The sequence below is a fragment of the Musa acuminata genome, chromosome BXJ3-1 (assembly GCF_036884655.1).
Source record: "Musa acuminata AAA Group cultivar baxijiao chromosome BXJ3-1, Cavendish_Baxijiao_AAA, whole genome shotgun sequence".
NCBI lineage: Eukaryota > Viridiplantae > Streptophyta > Magnoliopsida > Zingiberales > Musaceae > Musa > Musa acuminata.
In genome coordinates, this window is record NC_088349.1 from 5852373 (window position 1) to 5871590 (window position 19218).

Below are 19218 nucleotides of genomic sequence, written 5' to 3' on the forward strand. Positions count from 1 at the left end.
TTAATTACAAAATATTTATACTTATAACTCATCAAATTCAAAATGTTGTCATGCGAAACGGGTTCACCGGGGCTCCGGCTCTCTTACTTGTACCCGAATCACCCATGTGCTCCTTGATAGGAAGAATTGTGGGGCCAGAGGTGGGACCCTTCGATGATGTTGTCCCAGCCTCCTATCACTAGACAGGTAGGGGTGCGGGGAAACGCGTAGACGCGGGAGAAGTTCTTCTTTCGTTTTTGCCTAATATTCACTTAATATTAAGTGGCATATATATATATATATATATATATATATATATATATATATATATATATATATATATATATATATATATAGGACCACCGTTGGTCAGAGAGCGGTCCCCCCGGATCTCGCGCTACGCAACGCTTCCCATTACCGTCCCCACTTCCTCTCCTCCTCCTCCCGGCCATGAGACGAGCCACCGCCGACTTCAACGCGATCCCCTCTTCATTGATCGGCCTGTCCTTGTTCGCGTTCATCATCGAAAGCTCGTCGGGCTTCCGTCCTCGTTGAGGCGGGCGGTGGTCGAATGCGCGACGGCATCTGCGGCCGCGGAGGGGGATGGCGGCGAAATCCGAGGGAGCGGACATGGGGGTCGGGGGGTTCGAAGGGGACGTGGCAGGCGGGGATGAGGGTGAGGTGTCCGTGAAGGAGCGGGAGGTGTCGGTGAACGGACTCTCCATGAAGACCGCCGAGGTGGAGGCCAAGCTCGACGATGGCAACATCGAGGAGGCCGAGTCGTCCCTCCGGGAAGGGCTCTCACTTAATTACGAGGTCGATCTCTTTCTTCCCCGCCTCTTGTTTCTTCGAGCGGCTGTTGTTCCATGCGAAAGTTATGGTTTTTCTCTTGCTTGCCATCCGCTCCTTTGGTTTCAATCCATCCACTATGGTTCTTCTTGTAGCATGCCTTGCAATTATGCCTCTGACAACGGGCAATACTCTCAAACGAATTTTCCGAGCAAGGAAGTTGCCTGTAGTCTGTTTCAGACTTCTCAAACAAAATTGCTCGTATAATACGTTCTACCCCGCTGAAGAATCTCTGTTATTGGTAGTGTTCAAGATGGACATGACGCAAAATCTATGTAATGTTTGAAACGGTTCATTCATGTCTATTTTATGTTTTTGTATAATATTCCAAGATATTCCTAGATACATTCTAAATGCTAACGCTAAAAAAAAAAAGAGGTTCCATCAAATGCTTGATTGTTGCGTAAGGCATGTGACACTAAATGCAGAGGCTATTAATTCCACAATGATATTTTGAGATGTAATTCCGCTTGATACGATTGAATGATGTATAATCGTTAATACTTCATTGACATGCCTCTTATCATCAGACTATTTGATCTTGGCATCTTACATCATTAAATGTATTTGTATCAAATGATAAAGGAAGCAAGAGCACTCCTTGGAAGGCTGGAATATCAAAGAGGCAACATAGAATCTGCTGTTCGGGTATTTGATGGAATAGATCTTCAAGCTGCCATTCAGCGTATACAACCTTCTGTCTCTGAGAAGCCTGCTTCGAGGCGGGGTCGCTCACGCGGTGACTCTATGCATATGGTGTCGCAGCGTGCTGCTAGCCTTGTCCTTGAAGCCATCTACTTGAAGTCCATGTCTCTCCGGAAGCTAGGCAAAGCTACGGGTATGAGCTGCTAATCATCATTCATGATCCTTGCAATTTGCAGAAGCCTGAAGATGTGAATCATAGTTTCCTTGCCTTTATCTTGTGAAATACTATATTTGTCATGCACTCTTCTGATGTTGAATCAGATGGTTTCTTTAGCTTCTGATGAAACAAAATTTTGCTTCCTGCAGAAGCTGCGCAAGAATGTAAAGGTATTCTTGATACAGTGGAAAAGATGTTTCAACATGGCATACCTGATGTTTTGGTCGAGCAGAAGTTACAGGAAACTGTTAGTAGGGCTGTGGAGCTCCTTCCAGAACTCTGGAAGCAAGCTGGGAGCTATCATGAGGCTTTGGCTTCTTACCGACAAGCTCTTCTAAGTCAGTGGAATCTTGATGATGAATCTTGTGCAAGAATTCAGAAAAGATTTGCTGCATTTCTGTTATATAGTGGGATAGAGGCTGGTCCACCAAATTTGGCTACCCAAGTTGATGGTACATTTGTTCCAAAAAACAATTTGGAAGAAGCAATTTTACTTCTAATGGTAGTCTTAAGAAAATGGCATCTAGGCAAGATACAATGGGATCCCTCAGTGATGGAACATCTCTCTTTTGCACTCTCTGTATGTTCCCAAACTTTTGTGCTGGCTAGGCACTATGAAGAAGCCATGCCTGGAATATATCCACGTTGTGATAGGTGGTACAGTTTGGCTCTTTGCTATAGTGCAGCAGGTCAGAATCATTCTGCTTTGAACTTATTAAGACAGGCATTAAAGAAGGATGAAAGTCCAAATGACATCATGGCATTACTATTGGCTGCTAAGATTTGCAGTGAAGACCGCCTTCTTTCTGCCGAGGGAGTCGAATATGCACGGAGGGCTATAGCAAATGCTCAAGCTGCAGATGAGCATCTAAAGAGCGTGGGTCTTCATTTTCTAGGAAATTGTCTGGGCAAACAAGCTAAAATTGCTTCCTCAGATTATGAAAGGTCTAACTTGCGAATTGAAGCTTTGAAATCACTAGATGAGGCGGTTGCTCTTGAACGACACAACCCAGATATACTTTTTGACCTAGGACTTGAATATTCTGAGCAACACAACACAAATGCAGCTCTCCGATGTGCTAAAGAATTTATTGATGCAACAGGTGGATCAGTATTAAAAGGATGGAGATTGCTTTCTCTGATTTTATCTGCTCAGCAACGTTTCACAGAGGCTGAAATTGTCACTGATGCAGCACTGGATGAGACTGCTAAATGGGAACAAGGGCCTCTACTCAGGATCAAGGCAAAGCTGAAAGTGGCTCAGACCTTGCCCATGGATGCCATTGAAGCCTATCGCTTCTTGCTTGCTCTAGTTCAGGCCCAAAGGAAGTCTGGATCTGTGAAAAATAACACAGAGGTTTGTTTAACCTTTGTGCAAATTTATATCTTGAGAATTTCCATATACATATCTGTTGGCTGTTCTTTCTTCTGTTTATTTCGTTTATCTACTGATTGTGCATGTAATTGTGGATCCTGCAATTTATAGATGTCCTCAATAAATAATGCCTGGCCATGTTCTTGTCAGTCCATAGTGATGGTATGTTCCACAAATAAAGGGATCCACTATACATTGCTAAAACAATGGTACCACTATCATTTTAAAGTTAATGTTGATTGTGTGAGACCTATTAACTGTCCTGAAGAAATTAAATGTAACTGCAAATGAAATAGTAGGTATATATTTGTGTGTTTCACTGGTTAGTAGATATTATTTGAACATTCATTAGTTGTCTGGGGCAACTAGGAGCCAATAGATGTTGATCTGGAGAGGGGTTTTCTTTGTCATATAACAGCTGGTAGGGAAGGGAAGAATGACCTATATCATAAATAACATGTTCAGAAGCACCAGAAAGTTCTATGGTGTGGTTCTAGATGTACTTTTTACTAGGATTTTTGTCAACTTTTGTTAGGCCAGGTGTGAATATATACCTTTTTTCATGTTTAGAGATCCTCTAAACTTGTTGTATCATAAATGCACATATCTTCTTGTCACTCGATCCCATGCCTGCTAGACTATAGTTGAATCTAGAAATAATTTACTTCCATTCTTGCTCTGCTCTGCTTTGTTTTGTGGTCTTCTTCTTAGAAATAGGCTCATGTTAAATTTCGAATCCTTTTTATTTTTTTCCTTATTTTTCTTGTAATAATATGTTATGTCTGTCTTGTTTTCCTTTTCAAATAATATTAAAAAAAAGGCATATCTAGTGCATTAGGTTTGTGCCAATGTGGAGTCCGAGAATGATCAATATATATAGCCTAATGCCCTTATCTATAAATATACATTTCGAGAGACAATTCAGCAACTCGGATCTCTTAGATCACAAAGGAACAATCTTATCTTGTTGCGTGCTGAGAAAGCAAATAAGATTTAGCAAAGAGAATATTTTCACTCATAGGCTGATGGTTTGGATGATGGATGTTAGAGGTATAGCAGACACCCTGGCCGTCGATAACTGTCTGAAAGTGTATGGTGTGTTTTGTGTGCATCTAATGTTTGCTTGGTTTTGACATTAACGCTTTATCTGATGTTTTTTCAGGTTGAGGATGACGACTTTAATGAGTTTGAAGTTTGGCAAGGTCTTGCCAATCTTTACTCTGGCCTTTCTCACTGGAGAGATGCTGAGATATGTTTGGAGAAAGCTGGGGCCCTGAAACCTTTTTCTTCTTCTATTCTGCATACTGAAGGTACCAATGATCATAATTATGTATTTTGGTCTCTCCTGAGCTACTTGATAAATTACCAATTTGCCTTTTTCTGCTAATATTCTGTCATCTTAATTGTTTGATTTCTTCTTATTCAGAACCAAATAGCCACACTGAGACATAGGATACATTAGCAGCTAGTAACTTGTTTAATTAACTCAGTTCATCTACTAAGTTAAATTGAGGTGCTGCTTGCAGTTAAATTTTGATTGCTTTTTATAGAAGTATCACAAAGAAGATAAAGCTGTTAAGTCATATATGCCAGTTCCTTGTATAAGAAAATTTAATATATAAACTGTTTCTCTTAATAGAGATTTCTTATCTTATATCGCACGATTTGTAACACCCAGATTAGTCCCATATCAGAAGTGAGAAGATTAAAATTAATTTGTTGTACTATTATCAACTTCAGCCTAGGCATTTTCATGGGTTCAACAATATTGATAGGCCAATTAGCCCATCACACCCAAGTCGTGACACCATTTTAAGACCTTCGTATTCCTTAAAGGATTCTTATTGGCAAACTACTGAATATGTATTGTTTGAATGATTTTTTTTTCATGTCTCCATAGCAAAAGAAGACTTATTTGCTACCTTTTTTTAATGTCTACTTTCATTTATCTTATCTGGCGAAATTAAGCAACATGTTAAGCTTGCATTTCTTCACTGAAATCTCTGGGAATTGACCCCCCTTTTTTTTATAGCTCATCAACTTACATAGGCATATCTTTAGTTTCATCTCTGAAAGAATTCTTTTCTCCAGCTGCCACCATATTTGGCTTAGCTCAAAGTGTACATGCAACACATCCGCATGATATCAGTCAGTAAAATCTTTTTCTATGTGATTTGCCAGGTAGTATGCTTGAAGCTCATGGACAGATGCAAGAAGCATTGGCTACTTTCAGCAATGCCCTTTCCTTAGAGCTAGATGATGTGCCATCTAAGGTATCGATTGGTGCTCTGCTGTCCAAAAAAGGCTCAAAATCTTTGCCCGTCGCCAGAAGCTTTCTTTCAGATGCCCTCAGGCTCGAACCTGCCAATCGGCTGGCATGGTACTACCTGGGAATAATCCACAGGGACGAAGGAAGGATTGCCGATGCAGCAGACTGCTTCCAGGCAGCATCATTGTTAGAAGAATCGGATCCTATCGAGAGTTTTACTTCTATTTCATAAGCATCCAACTCAGTCATCTGTTCCTACTCCCCCTGCCCCCCCCCCTCCCAACTGTATGTGCTCATAGCCAATTGAATTGGATATCAGCTATATATTAGAGCTTAGTCTGGTGGACCTTCTTTTACCTCTTCCTTTGTTTCTTTTTCTGGCTGTTGCTTTGCCAGCTCTGTAAGGTATCAAATGTGAGATGCTCTGATTCATATTTCAATATATACATATCAACCACTGTTTCATTTATGGTAGAAACTTTACCTGATGTAATTAGTTTCAAGAACTCAAAGATTGCAATCGAAGGATTAGAATGCAAAGAACTAACGACTCTTGCCTATTAGAATCACTGCCATTAATATCAACTAGTTTGAGTCCAAGAAAATTTAACTTAATTACCTTAAATTTCCCTAATATTCATACAATCATAATAATTTCTTAAAAGTTCAGAGACAATCAAAGAAGCATTTACATCTTTCAGATACCACCAAGCATCAGTCAGCTATCTTGGCTTTTTAATGTTCTTGCTTTTCTACCAAAGAGGGATATTGCAGCCATCATGATCTTAATATTTTGATGCAATTTAAGCCAATCGAACAGAGCACATAACCAGAGAAACAAGACCTCCAATCCAAAAGTGGAAGGAACTCGAGTTGGTCTACAACTCCCGGCTTCTCCGACCAAGATGAGAGTCTGGTTGGCCTTAAACGTCCGCAAGAACTCGCCTTTCTGCTGCCACATTCACCGGAAGGCTCTTCCTCTTCTCCAAGATCTCGACCTGCCGCTCTCTTCCTTTTCAAACATTCTTATATAATTTTATCGTCGCTTATAGCACAACGGTGCTGTGGTGTAGTCGGTTATCACGTTAGTCTTACACACTAAAGGTCCCCAGTTCGAACCTGGGCAGCACCAATTAAATATTCTTATCTTTTTTTTCTACTTTATTAAATGAACGACAGATATTATATATACAAAGCCTCAATATAATATAATATAATATCCATAATAATTTAATTGGATAACATATGTTTAATTTATTTGAGGGTTTTTTTTGCCTTTCTAATGACTCAAACAGGATTCAGTCTCTTCAAGCAAATATTTGCACGGAAGCCTTGTCGTACGGCAAGACCGACCGTCATGTAAGTGGGCCCTTCCACAGTGGAGCTGCTTTAAAAATCACGTGATGAGCTTTAAAAGTGTGATTCGGTTGATGAAGGCGGTCTACTCGCCGAGTTGGGGACAGCACGCTCGACTCGGTGTCTCGCCACGGCAACTCAAGTTTTTACTACTTTACCGTATCGTATCGTAATTCGACTCCCACTCAAATCGCGGTCGAATCGACGACGGAAACACAAGGGTTTATAAAGGGGTTTCATGGTCGAGAAGGCTACAGGAAGCGTCTCCCTCCCCACGACGATCCTCCGCGAAATCCATGGACAGGAGGCGTAGACCATCGCCAGAACGCCAATGTCTCGATCTTGGTTTCTAGTGCTTTGGATTCCCGGTTGTCCATGCTGAGGTTTCTCTCGTCTGCTTGCGTCCGAGGCCGATGGCTCTCGGCCAGGCCCCTGGCGGTCGCCGTCAATGCCGGCGAAAGGAGCTCTCCGTTGGTCAGTGTGTTGGGTTCCTTCAGGAGTCCGCGCGGCGGAAGCTCGGGTTTTGGGAGAAAAGTGTTCTTTTGCTCCGAGCGTGGCACTGGTTTTGAGCCGTCCGCGGAGGCCAAGGCCGAGGAGGAAGCTAGGGCCGTTGTCATTGTCTCTTTGGAGGGTGGCGGGACAGAAAAGGTTGGTTCCAAGGCATCCTCAGCGATTGTTTGTACGAATCCAAGGTCAGTGTTTTTCCATTAAAATCTAACCATTGCAACTCTTTTGACAGCGGTCTGTTGGATGGAAGTGTTTGTTAATATCTTAAAATCGTTTCTTAGGTAGTCGGTGTCGCAATAGTTAATGTTCTATTAACCCCGGATCTTAAATATTTTACGAGTTTCTTGATTTTTTTAATTTATTTATTTTTTCTTATTTTTGATGTTTTGTTTCATAATGTTGGGAATTTAAATCAGTCTATCATGTCTCATCTACTGACTTAAGCTTTTAGAACTTGACCGAGCCACACATAGTTAAATATATATTTCTGATTAATTGAAGTTTCACGTGCTGGGTTGAACCATCTATCATCCACATGAGGGGGAGTGAGAATATAAATCTCGTTTACTGGCTTTTATGCAATGCAATTGTTAAAAAAAACTTTGTTCTTAAGCTGTATAGTATTTGTTACTCCAAATAATTAGTATTGCTATTGTAGTTTTATTGTACTGTTAAGAATAACAATACTTTTGCATTGGAGGCTTTCTGGACAATTTACTAGTGTTAATGCAACTTAAATGAGCAGCAGGCTGGAGAAATTGACAACTTGAATAATTATGTCCAAGTTCTGGAATCCCTCCTTGATCACTATTGCTTGATTTGTTAAACACTGTACTTGTACCAGTGATTTCTTGATTATGCTTTTATTGAAATCAAGTTGCTTGAATCTATTCTCTGTTAAAAATTTCTATGATATCTGCATATTTCTCTTTTGTTAATTCTCTTTCTAAAGATCTATTACTTCATATGCTGCTGATTAGCCTTCTCAACTTGGTGTCGCAGTAGGAAATTTTGTACAGCACCTTTCTGCTTGTGGTTGGTCCGAACAGCACCTCTCCCAGTTGGATTAACTTGTTTGCCAAATACTATTCTGTATATACAAAAATATTCATTTGATCAAGCTACATCATTAGCAAGGATACCAACAGAGCATGTGTATGCAATTTCATACAGTAAATGAAAATCTATGAAAATATGAATTTGCAGATGGAAACATAAATTGTTAGAAACTCCCCACTGTGTCAGTTTATTTCTTTCTATTATTCAAGTATTTTTGAAGCATGGTTCATCTAAATGAATTACTAATAGTTGAAGCTGTAATAAATTTGCAAAATTTTGCATAGGAAGATTGTCAGTTCCTATTGTCTATCAGGAATTTTTGTTTTGAATCGATATAACATGTTCTGATCTGGAGTTAACGATGAAAATATCCCCAGCATGTTAATGTGCTTTTTTTTGCCATTCATATAACTGCCAGCTACATATCCAATTTATTTTCTTACAGTCTGTTTTTTGTTAATATTATGAGAACCCTGTTCTTCCTTTCTTCTGATAATTTTCCTTGATTTGGCTTTTTGGACAGCTGGTATACCCTATTTGCTTCCTTTTCTTTTTTAAGCAACATTGTTGCTCTCTCGTAATAGGAAGTTTTTATGCCTGGATGTTGTATGGCATGAACTTTTTGTTTATGTAGGTTTTCTTTATCTGTACAGCTAATGTAATTGAGATGATTCCAAACCCTCTCTTGGATAGAATGGAAATTATCTCTCTTGCTGGCTAGATCACTGATAAGAAGATGCATCTCACAAGGGACCATATAGAGAAAACTTGTGAAACCTGTGGTGTCAGACCTGATCAAGTAAGATCCAAATTTATCAAATGAATCGTCCATCACTATCCTTTGTCATCAAATATCCCCCACTGGTTTTCCTGCCAATGGATTGGTATGCTTGTTTTGACTCACCTTGTGTTGTTAGTTCTTTTCTTTACCCTGCTTAAACTGTTTAAAATTGTATTATATCTGCACATATATAACTTTATCAAGTATATATTATATGTAGTTTACACATACATGTGCATGTGTCTGAATATGTATATAGTATATGTATATGTAGGTGTTTCACGTATCATTACAATTCGTAATAACCAGGGATCTCATTGGTGTTATTAGTTTATGCCACATAACAATGCTAGACTGTTTGCATGAAAGTATGTGGATTGTACATTGGTTTAAGTTAAGAAAAAGTTCCTTCAAGGATGATTTAAGGCCTTATATAGCATGGGGATTTAGATCTGATCTGTTTCTGTGTAACAGATCAATGGTCTAGGATCAAGGCTGCTGTATTTGATTTTGGACGATCTGTGATATCTGATTTCAAAACATAAATAACTTTTGGTGAAAAAGGAAGTTATTTGAGGACAAGATGGTAAAAGAGGGAAATAATATTAGAGAAGAACCAAGAAAGAAGAGGAAAGAGAGGTTGCCAACCTTTCTATATTAGTGCCAAAGCCAATGCATGGTGAATTGGCACCACAGATGATAGTTTCCCCTTGACTCTTGACCTGTAAGACTATATATAATCCTTGTTTACACTATTACAGCTTGTAATTTATCAATGTGGGAATTTGATTTTAATATGAGGCGATTTTATTTCAGGTTCATGGTATAAAATATAAACCAAAGTAAGATTTAAACAAAAGGCATGATTTCCGTGTGAAGCTGGTGTATGAGTCTCCTGCTTTATATTTTGTTACACGTCCACCATATGCATAGTCTCATTCTTACTTGTACAGGTAGAAGCAACTGATGCTGCTCTTCTATCACTGATTGATAATTATTGCCGAGAAGCTTGGTGTTAGAAACCTAAAAAGGAATTTTGAAAGGATATATCGGAAGGTACACATATCTTGGCATGATGGCTCTTAAAATTGAGCACCTGATTAGATTCTGATGTTTCTGTTGCTCTTGCTACTGTTGCAGCATGGAATGTAGCTTATAAGTGAAGCTTATGTTGTATGATGACCATTCTTTAAAGAATGTGATCGTCAGTCAAATGACACCTGTATCTGATTAAACTTATTTTCTTGCCACGATATGTGCCATCAATTTTTTGAATCTGTTGGATCACAGCAGACATTTATTTCTTACATCTGTTCTTGCATTTCCATAAAATTGGTAGACACAGAGCTTCTTGCTTCATGTCCATTTATAGGATTCCAGTGTCTCATAATAGGATCAGGAAGTCAGTAGAAAGATCTACAATAGCAAATTTTTATCTATAGATAAGAAATTTCAGACGTAAGAATTTTGATGATTTGGTGCTTCTGCATTGGGGAGTTCTTTGTAAGTTATCGAAGAACAAAGCAATAACATCAACAGAGTGGAATAGTTAGAGCTAAACTTGAATGATATACTTACAAACTGCTATCCACTTGACATTGCAATTGTTATTGGCAGGTTAATGAAGGGACAAACAGCACCAGTGAAGTAGTTGGCAGTGACATGGTCGATAAAGTTTCTGTTGATGTGTCAAATCTGGCCAATTTTGAAGGAAAGCCAGCATACCAAGCTGAACATGTTTACGATCAGACTTCTATAGGAGTTGTTTGGGTCTTGCGTGGACTGCCTTCAGTAGCTCAACATTGTCCATTGTGGCCTCCCTAGTGGAGCAAGGAGTAGGGAAAGGTGCACTTCATCTAACAGGACAGCTTGGAGATGTCATGAAGGAAAATGCCCAAAAAGATCATACGGTTGCCAGAGCTATATTACTTCAGAAAGAGCCAGGGAACAAGTTATTTGCAAATTCCAAGCTCCACCTGCATGTGCCTGCCGGTGCTACTCAAAAGGGTGGACCACCCACCAGGATCACTTTATTGTTATCTCTTGCTATGAATAAGCCTGTCAAGAAGGAACTCTCTATGATCAGTGAAGTGACAGTGACAGGACGAATGCTTCCAATTCAGGGGTATGGAACTAGTAACTATTTTGTGTACTAGTATTTTCTTTTTCACAACTGATCATTATATATATATACATACATATATATATATACATACATATATATATATATATACATAAATATATATATATATATATATATACATATATATATATATACATACATATATATATATATACATACATATATATATATATATACATACATATATATATATATATATATATAGAGAGAGAGAGAGAGAGAGAGAGACCTTATCATTGTACTTTACGTCAATCATCTTATTTATCCTATGGGAAAAGGATTTAAAAGATTCATAATGTCCATTATAGTTTTTATAGACTCTTGGTATTATATGTTGATTATGTTCTGTGTATTATTATTTTCTTTCTCCCATCTGATCATTCATAGATATATATAGGTACATACATGCATGTTATACAGTTTGGCCTGATCATAGAACTTCACCTCAATTATCTCATCCGTCCTATAGGAAAAATTATAAAAAGATTCACTATGTCCATTATGGTGTCTATAGACTCTCCTTTAAGTCCTCTCAACTAAAGTTCTATTAGTTTCAACTTTAGATTTCCATTTGATTGTTCTTTTTCAATTGATCATCTTATTTTCTAAAGATCTTTTCCATTTGTGCTAAATGAAACAGTATGGCTCATTGTTTTCTTATTCAATACTGATTTCCCTGAGTGTATCGAGTTATTGCTACTTTGACTTTACTTAAAATGCAATCATGTCAAACACTGCACCTTTTGTGTGATTGTCTTCATTGATTGAATTACTATTTCATTTTTTTGGGTGTAATCTGAGGCCAATTTCTCCACAATAGCTTTACTTTCTTTGGACTTTCAAATTTTCAGGGGTCTATTTCGATCACTCCACTAAAGATGTTATTGCAATCACTTTAGTTTACAGTTGAACATCCTGAATTTAGTATTTATAGATTTCAATATCATAACGCTCTCTCTCCAAATTCAAACAGGTGAAAGAAAAAACAATTGCAACAAGGAGGAGCGGTGTGAAGACGATTTTGATGAGATCGCTACTAATGTGAAAGAAGGCTTTGAAGTCTACTTTGTGGATTACTACGACCAAATATTTTAGCTGGATTTTGGAAGTGAGCATAACTAATCTGATACATTGGCACAAACAAATACCAAGAACAACATACCTTGATTGTCATGTCTCGATGTTCCACGATCTGAACATTTTTCTCCCGATGTAAAGTGATATCATTTAGGTGAATCATTAGTTTGTAAATTTAGGGTCATTGTGTCATGATACTCTCTTTTTTTTCCCGATAAATTTTAATAAATCATCCTTAGTGATACACTTATATGATAAATTTGGTGATTGTAGCTTGTTTGAAGGATTGACATTGCTTTTTCTTGGTAATTATGTATCAGTTTTGATGAAGTGACGACTAGGAAATGTCATTTAAATGTGACTTTCTTATTGATATGATGAATTCCATATTATGGTGATACTAACATTTTGCATCATGCTAAATTCTGCCTAGAATTTACATATTACAATGTTGTATGACTTGAATGTGCATGCAATAGAGCAGTAGTTCCTAATATGTTGTAGATTAAAAGATAAAAATCGAGTTTGCTTGTAACATCCCGATTAGTTTTATATTAGAAATGAATAAGATTAAAATTTATTTATAAAAATTTAATAAGTGTATTATTATCGACTCCAATTTAAATATTATGATCAATCATTTAGGTCAAATAAAATTAATAAATTAATTAGCTCATTAGTCTCATGATATTTTTATTTAAAAATATTATTTTTGATGACTTGTCATTTAGGTTATTTTTTTCTAAAAAGATAAATTTAATTTTTGATAAGTAATTCTTATTTCGAGTTTTACAAAATAAGAATCCAAGAAACCGTAATCACCTCTATCTACTACGTTTGCTTCTTAGCAGTCTTTGACAGTATCTTTATTATTTGATGAAATATAGACATGCAGTATGCTGTAATATACGGTGTAGCCTTTCTACATCTTTTTGTTATTGGAAGGACATTAGACATGTCGCAGAGAGCGAAGTACATGCAGTTGGACAAGCTGACAGTTGGAGACATAATAGGTCAGAGAGAGAGAGAGAGAGAGACAGAGCGGTTGGTACATCCCCCATGTTCTATAACGCCAACCCCACTTGTCCACTTCAAAGGGCCGCAGGCGGACACCCGATGGGTTTCTGTAGCTGGTGGGGAGGGTGTGGGGTTGGGATCGACGATGTGACCGCGACACCGCCCGCGCCGTGTCCGGACCACTTCCCACCTCATTCCCCCTTCCCCACCCCCGGCGGAAGCACACGGAGGAAGGTGAGGGAAGGAGGCATGGGCGACAGCTACGCATTGTCATGCTAACCCATTAACAGCTGTTCCCATGAAAACATCTCTCTCCAGCAAACGCATTTAATAATATTAATATTACTCTTAGAATATTAAAAAAATATTTATGTACAAATCTCTCATCTCATCTTACTTCGCCTTTGTTTTGGCTCGTTTATCTTTTCTTTAAATCCATATATTTATTCCAAAAAATATATTATTTGTGTTTTATAAATTTTGTAGCAAGCAAAATCATTTAAAACAAATAGTATAAATTAATAAATCAAGTGTTCATCTTAAAAATAATTAATGAAATAAACTAGTTCTAAATATTGTGTAATAATTTATAAAGATATAAATATATGATGTGGTATTCAGATATTAAGATGGTATTGTTATATTCAAATTATAAAATACATATTCTCTGGCATTTACCTTTTTTTTTTGTTTTGCTTTTTTGGCATTTATTATTTATTATTAAGTGTTAATCTTATAATAATAATTATTATTATAATTATAATTATAATTATTATTATTATAGTAGAGTGGTTGACAAAGTGAAGAAAAGGGTTTTCCAGCGAAATGGCCCAAAGAAATTTAGTACGATGGGAAGAGAGAGGTGGAAGGCGTGAACGAGAGGCAATCAAAGGCGGAGCTCCTCCACCTCTTCCGTACCGGATTCCTTAGGGTTTCATCCTCCCTGCGGCAGCGCCGTGGTAATCCCGAAACCTTCCCCTCTCTCGAGTTACGTTATTGATCTCTTATCCGCGTGGTCTTGGGCGTGAGTTGATTCGCTTTCTCCTCTATCCCTTTAGACAGCCTTGATTCCTCTTCTGCTACTAGATTGCTGTATGCTTTGGTTTCTTCCCTACGCGCCTTGGGGGAATCATCGTGATCTAGGGTTTTGTTCTAGATCTCTGCTTTCTATTAAATTTATTTATTTTTTTTGTGGAATTGCTTAATTTTTTGTTGCTTTTTAACCTTGGGCCGATGATTTTTTGCTGAACCTCAGTATTTCATTTTACGAACTCATTTTTCTCTGAGTGCTGAATTCGGATTAACTTTTTAGTTGAATTTTATTGTTTGGCAAGTTCTTAGGGTTTAGATTTGTGCTGTTTATGTAAATTTTTGTGAGTTGCTCCTCGCAAATATGTCGTTTGCGCTTGAAATTTTTTTTCTTTTCCTCTTTGTAATTGATACTTGGGTCGATCATTTGAAGGTACAGGAAATTTGCTCTGCCGAATTTCCAAGCTCATTGCTAAATTGTATCTTTAGCTATGGTTATGTATATTTCCTGAGTGATGTTCCAAAATTTCTTTCCGCCTTGATATGGCCAAAGCTGCTTCTTTCTTATTCTGACTGCAATTATTTTGCGGGAATTGTTTGGGAGCTATATACATGGTGCTTGTGCCTTGTTAATAACTGCAACATTGCCATGGACTAGTGGCTTGTACTATTTCGAGTTTAGGATTGAGCTAACTGCAATTTTTTCCAATTGAAATATTCAAGCTGTATCATATATTGCTAAGTGGAGGTATTGACTTGGAAGTAGTAAGTTCAAACTGTGAGGTAGTTAAACCGGTAGGGTTTTGGTCCTTTCTTCTTGCAAACAAGTATCTCATGGTCGGTTAGCATCAGTAGTCTTGGTGGCATGGTAAGCTTGCTCCACAGCGACCTTGATGTCCAAGTTTGGAACCATTAAAACATTCTATATGGTAAGCGTGGATTAGCGAACATATACTTGGACCCTTCTGGTTGAGGACACATTACCTTCTCATGTTCCAAAAATGTGTGTGTGTGTGTATATATATGTGTGTGTGATTACGTTTTTTGTGACTAACGTCACTAACTTCCTTATCAAATTATGTTATACATTGCAGAAAATGAGCTATGTCACATGTTCATGCTCCTATATTGGTTAGATGACACACGTAGCAGCATGCTAAAAGGAATTGGTCATTAAAGCTTTTAGCTACTAAGCCAGAATGACACTAGAAGATTTCTTTACTCTAACTGAGATGAGAGATGGGCTCTCAAGTCTTGGGAGGGTTGAAGAGCTGCTATCCATGATACAAAAGCTGAATGATTGTGTTACAGGTAACTTAGGTGATGCAGTAAGACAATGGTCTACAGTTTCATGTGTTTTAGCAGCTACAGAAAATAAGGAGTGTCTTAATCAATTTATTCAGTTAAATGGCCTTTCTTTTCTCAACCGCTGGCTACAAAGGGCACTGACGCTCAGTGCTGAAGCCAGTGGCACTGTTGTGGAAGAACTGATCAGTTCATCACTGACATTGTTTGAGAGGCTTTCTAGTGACTTTAAAAGGGTAATTGACTCTGGGACTGGAATTATTATTGAACTTTTACTTGATCACAAAAACATTCCAATTAAAGAGAAGGCTAGACTTCTCTATGATAAGTGGAATCTTTCAAGGAGTGATCACGTAAGTTGCTATGATCATAATAGAAATGGAGCCAGTCAAAATGACCAGCATGGAGCTTCTGAGAATGTGCGCACAAGTGAAAATTGTGTGAACTTAGTAAATCCAGTAGTTGATATTCCTCCATGCTCCACGGGGACTGTTGAAGAGAACTGTGAAGCGGAGCCTTCAGCGACTGAATTCCAGGTCTCTAATGCTACAGGATGCTCTGACAGTACCCTTCTTAATTCCACATATATGGAGGGGGCTCTAACATCAAATCAAGTTCTTTCCACTTCTTTGAATCTTGTTGGTTCAAATGCAGTTTTGGTAGACGTGAATTCATCGGGATCATACCTTGTTTCAAACTCCTGTCAGGAGAACTTGTCTGTCACAGAAGAGTCTCTTGTTTGTGTTGCTGTAGGAGAACCCTCCACTGGGACTTGTTCCCAAGATGGTCAGGAAAGAGATGGTCAGCACCATGCATCGGTGTCTAAAGTCAACACTGACAGTGTCAAAGAGATGGATGTGGATATCAGGGAAAGTCAATCATGCAAATTCAATCCAACAGAAACTTGCAGTAATTCTTCATCTTTTGCTTTTTCAGCTTCCAAGACACCATCGGTGGATGCTGCAGAACAAACTATTTTGTGCAAGTTGGATTCTAACACTGGTGATTCTTGTGCATCAAAGTCAATGGAAAATCTGCCAGAGGCTGAGACTTTGAACTATGAGAGGGAAAAGTGCGTGATAACAGCCAAATCCAACCCAGCTGCAAATCTCACTGGTGGTTTTCAAAACATTTCTAGTCCTGCTAACTTCCTTAGCAGTGCAGGTGATCCTCAGTTATCTTGTCAAAGGGAGGAAGCCACAAGTAGTGTTATTAGGGACCCTGATTGTGAGGTCAATTTGAAGACTAGCAAGAGCCATTTTGCAAGCTCCACTGATTTTTTAAGGGTTGTTGGGAGCAAGGCCAATGACAAGACCAGTCAAAAGTTTGAACTCGGATTTGATTATTTGGATGATGCACTAGAGGTTGCAAGGCAAGTTGCTATAGCAGTGCAGCGCGAGGTAGTGGATTACAAAGAGCGATCTTGCAGCTCTCCTGAGGTTAATTTTGGAGAAAACACAGGTTCTCATAGCCCTGATTCTGAAGAAGAGAAGCAAGATCAATCAGTAACCGAGGAGGTTGGTGGGAGTAGTTCATCAGCTGGAAAAGATCACTCTGGGGACTCATCTCCTGAAAAGGTGTCAGAGATCACACAGAACATTTCTGTTCCAGAGAACTCTGAGCAAGATATAGAATCACTGAAGCCAAAAGTTCCTGCTCAAGAATTAGTTGGTAAGACCATCACAAATGGATGCACCTTTGATCTGAATATGGATCTTTGCAGTGATGAACTTGAGTGCTTGATGAAGCCCATCATGAAAATCCCTGTCAATGTGTCTGCTCCTATAGCTGTCATAGCTTCTTCAAAAGGAACTCCAGGGTTCCCTTTTACTCCTATCCGTCTTGGGAGTGAATCGGGATGGAAGGGTTCAGCTGCTACCAGTGCTTTTCGACCAGCATCTCCTCGAAGAACTCCAGATGGTGAAAGGACTTTTTCTAGTTCAAAGCAGAAATCAAACATTTTTGAAATTGATCTGAATGTGGTTGAAAGGGTCGATGAGGTGGCTGATGAACTCCTATCAGTGAAACAGGTGCCTGCTTCCTCTAGTCTGCCATATGAAGATTCATGTGTCAAAGTCAAATCGAGAAGAACAGAGAAGCTGAATCTGGATCTTAATCGCCTCGGAGATGAGGATGCCCCTACATGTCTATCCTCACCATGGAAGTTGCACATCCAGAATGGAGGGCGGCATCCATCCCCAGCTTCTTCATCATCTTCTAGACAGCCTTTGCTTAGAGACTTTGATCTGAATGACAACCTATGTTTCCCTGACACTGTTGGTTCTCACGACATTCATAAATCATCTTCTAAAGCCTCTGAATCCCGTGGAGGACCAACACCTCATGGTCCGGTCATCAGAATTATGGGATCAAGAATTGCTGTTGAAAGGAAGGATAATACCAACCAAGTACAGCAGTCTTTTCAGCCAAATGGATTGCACATGGAACATACTGCGGTCGCGAATGCACCGGTTCCTTTTATAAACATGCCAACCCCTGCATATGGGTACCATGGACTTCCAACAGGGCCTACAATGTCAGTTCCTCCAGTATATTATTCACCTGAGAGCATTTCTTACATGGTAGATACTAGAGGTGCGACAGTCATACCTCATGTTTTTGTCTCGGGAGGACTTGGTGTACCATCTGCTAGGCCACACTTTCTTTTTGGTGCGACTAGTACGCACTCAGACGTGACCGGTTTTGCTTCTTTTCGATCTGGTTTCGACTTGAATGGTCGGATGACACCACTGGAGGGTGGGACTTGCGAAGGTGGTGGATTTAAACAGTTATTCCCGCAAGGGCATAACAGTTGGTTGGAAGAACAAGCAAAGGCTGGTGCACATCCTAAGCGGAAAGAAGCTGATTCTAGTTGGGATTCGTATCCAATTGGTTACAAGAAGATGACATCGGGGCCATAGTGTTTCTAAAACCATTAGGGTTTCTTTGTTATAAGAGAACGGTGGTTGCACACCTTTTCGGTGGAGGAAGATGGTGGGCCAACTCAACCATGCGGCATCGATAGATGGGCAAATAAGGTTAGAGTTAGTGTTAGTGGAAATTGACCGCCAATATATGGGTAGATTTGATTGGTTGCATCCCTCCGTCGTCATTTATTATTAGTCCCCATTGCACCCCTGGTGGAAGGTCTGTGCATTGTACATCTCATAAATACTCTTAACAACATAGAGAATTGAGTCCTTGAGATATGTTTTTTATTTCCTTGGTTGTCTTATTTGAAGTGTTTCAGTATCTTCTCAGAGCATGTGTTTCTTTAAAGCGTTTGGCGGATGGTAGTTTGCATTGTGCCTCCATTTTTCTCACATGAACATTGGTTCATGGTACAAATGGAGTATACTGCGTCATATTTGATGCATTGTGACATAGATGTTACGAGGTGCATCGATTCTTCAGGGGTTGATGTTTCTCATTTTCTGGGGATTCATATCGTTGCAGTCTTATGTTAAGTTCGGTGTTACTGTGGTCGGAGTCAGATTCTTTTGAAGGGATAGTGTTTCTCATTATCGATGATTACTGTTAGTCTGGAAGCTTATGTTGAAAGTTTGGTGTTCCTGTGTTCCTGTTCGGGGATTAGGACTTTTGAGGAGAT

General features: G+C 38.9%; 2 protein-coding genes and 1 non-coding gene across 3 annotated transcripts; all 3 read left to right on the forward strand.

Moving 5' to 3' along the window:
- Window positions 1-358: 358 nt before the first annotated feature.
- LOC135628512 (protein NPG1-like) lies at window positions 359-5799 on the forward strand. Its single transcript, XM_065135211.1, has 5 exons — window positions 359-795; window positions 1414-1666; window positions 1840-3047; window positions 4228-4375; window positions 5247-5799. Exons 1-5 carry the CDS (start codon window positions 583-585, stop codon window positions 5564-5566), a joined length of 2142 nt encoding a protein of 713 aa, XP_064991283.1. The 5' UTR covers window positions 359-582; the 3' UTR covers window positions 5567-5799.
- A 593-nt stretch (window positions 5800-6392) lies between these two features.
- Window positions 6393-6466, forward strand: TRNAV-UAC (transfer RNA valine (anticodon UAC)). Its single transcript has one exon. It is a non-coding gene; the product is annotated as a tRNA-Val (tRNA).
- Window positions 6467-14090: 7624 nt separating this feature from the next.
- Window positions 14091-18826, forward strand: LOC135629317 (uncharacterized). Its single transcript, XM_065136514.1, has 2 exons — window positions 14091-14233; window positions 15398-18826. The coding sequence occupies exon 2, from the start codon at window positions 15503-15505 to the stop codon at window positions 18527-18529; it is 3027 nt and encodes a 1008-aa protein (XP_064992586.1). The 5' UTR covers window positions 14091-14233; window positions 15398-15502; the 3' UTR covers window positions 18530-18826.
- The last annotated feature ends 392 nt before the right edge of the window (window positions 18827-19218 follow it).

What these genes read in the sequence shown, in the direction of transcription:
- LOC135628512 (XM_065135211.1), top strand. Translation starts at nt 583, where the DNA reads ATGGCGGCGAAATCCGAGGGAGCGGACATGGGGGTCGGGGGGTTCGAA. An exon ending in CTGTGAAAAATAACACAGAG is followed by an intron (nt 3,048 to 4,227) that starts GTTTGTTTAACC and finishes ATGTTTTTTCAG; the next exon opens with GTTGAGGATGACGACTTTAA. An exon ending in TTCTATTCTGCATACTGAAG is followed by an intron (nt 4,376 to 5,246) that starts GTACCAATGATC and finishes GTGATTTGCCAG; the next exon opens with GTAGTATGCTTGAAGCTCAT.
- LOC135629317 (XM_065136514.1), top strand. Translation starts at nt 15,503, where the DNA reads ATGACACTAGAAGATTTCTTTACTCTAACTGAGATGAGAGATGGGCTC.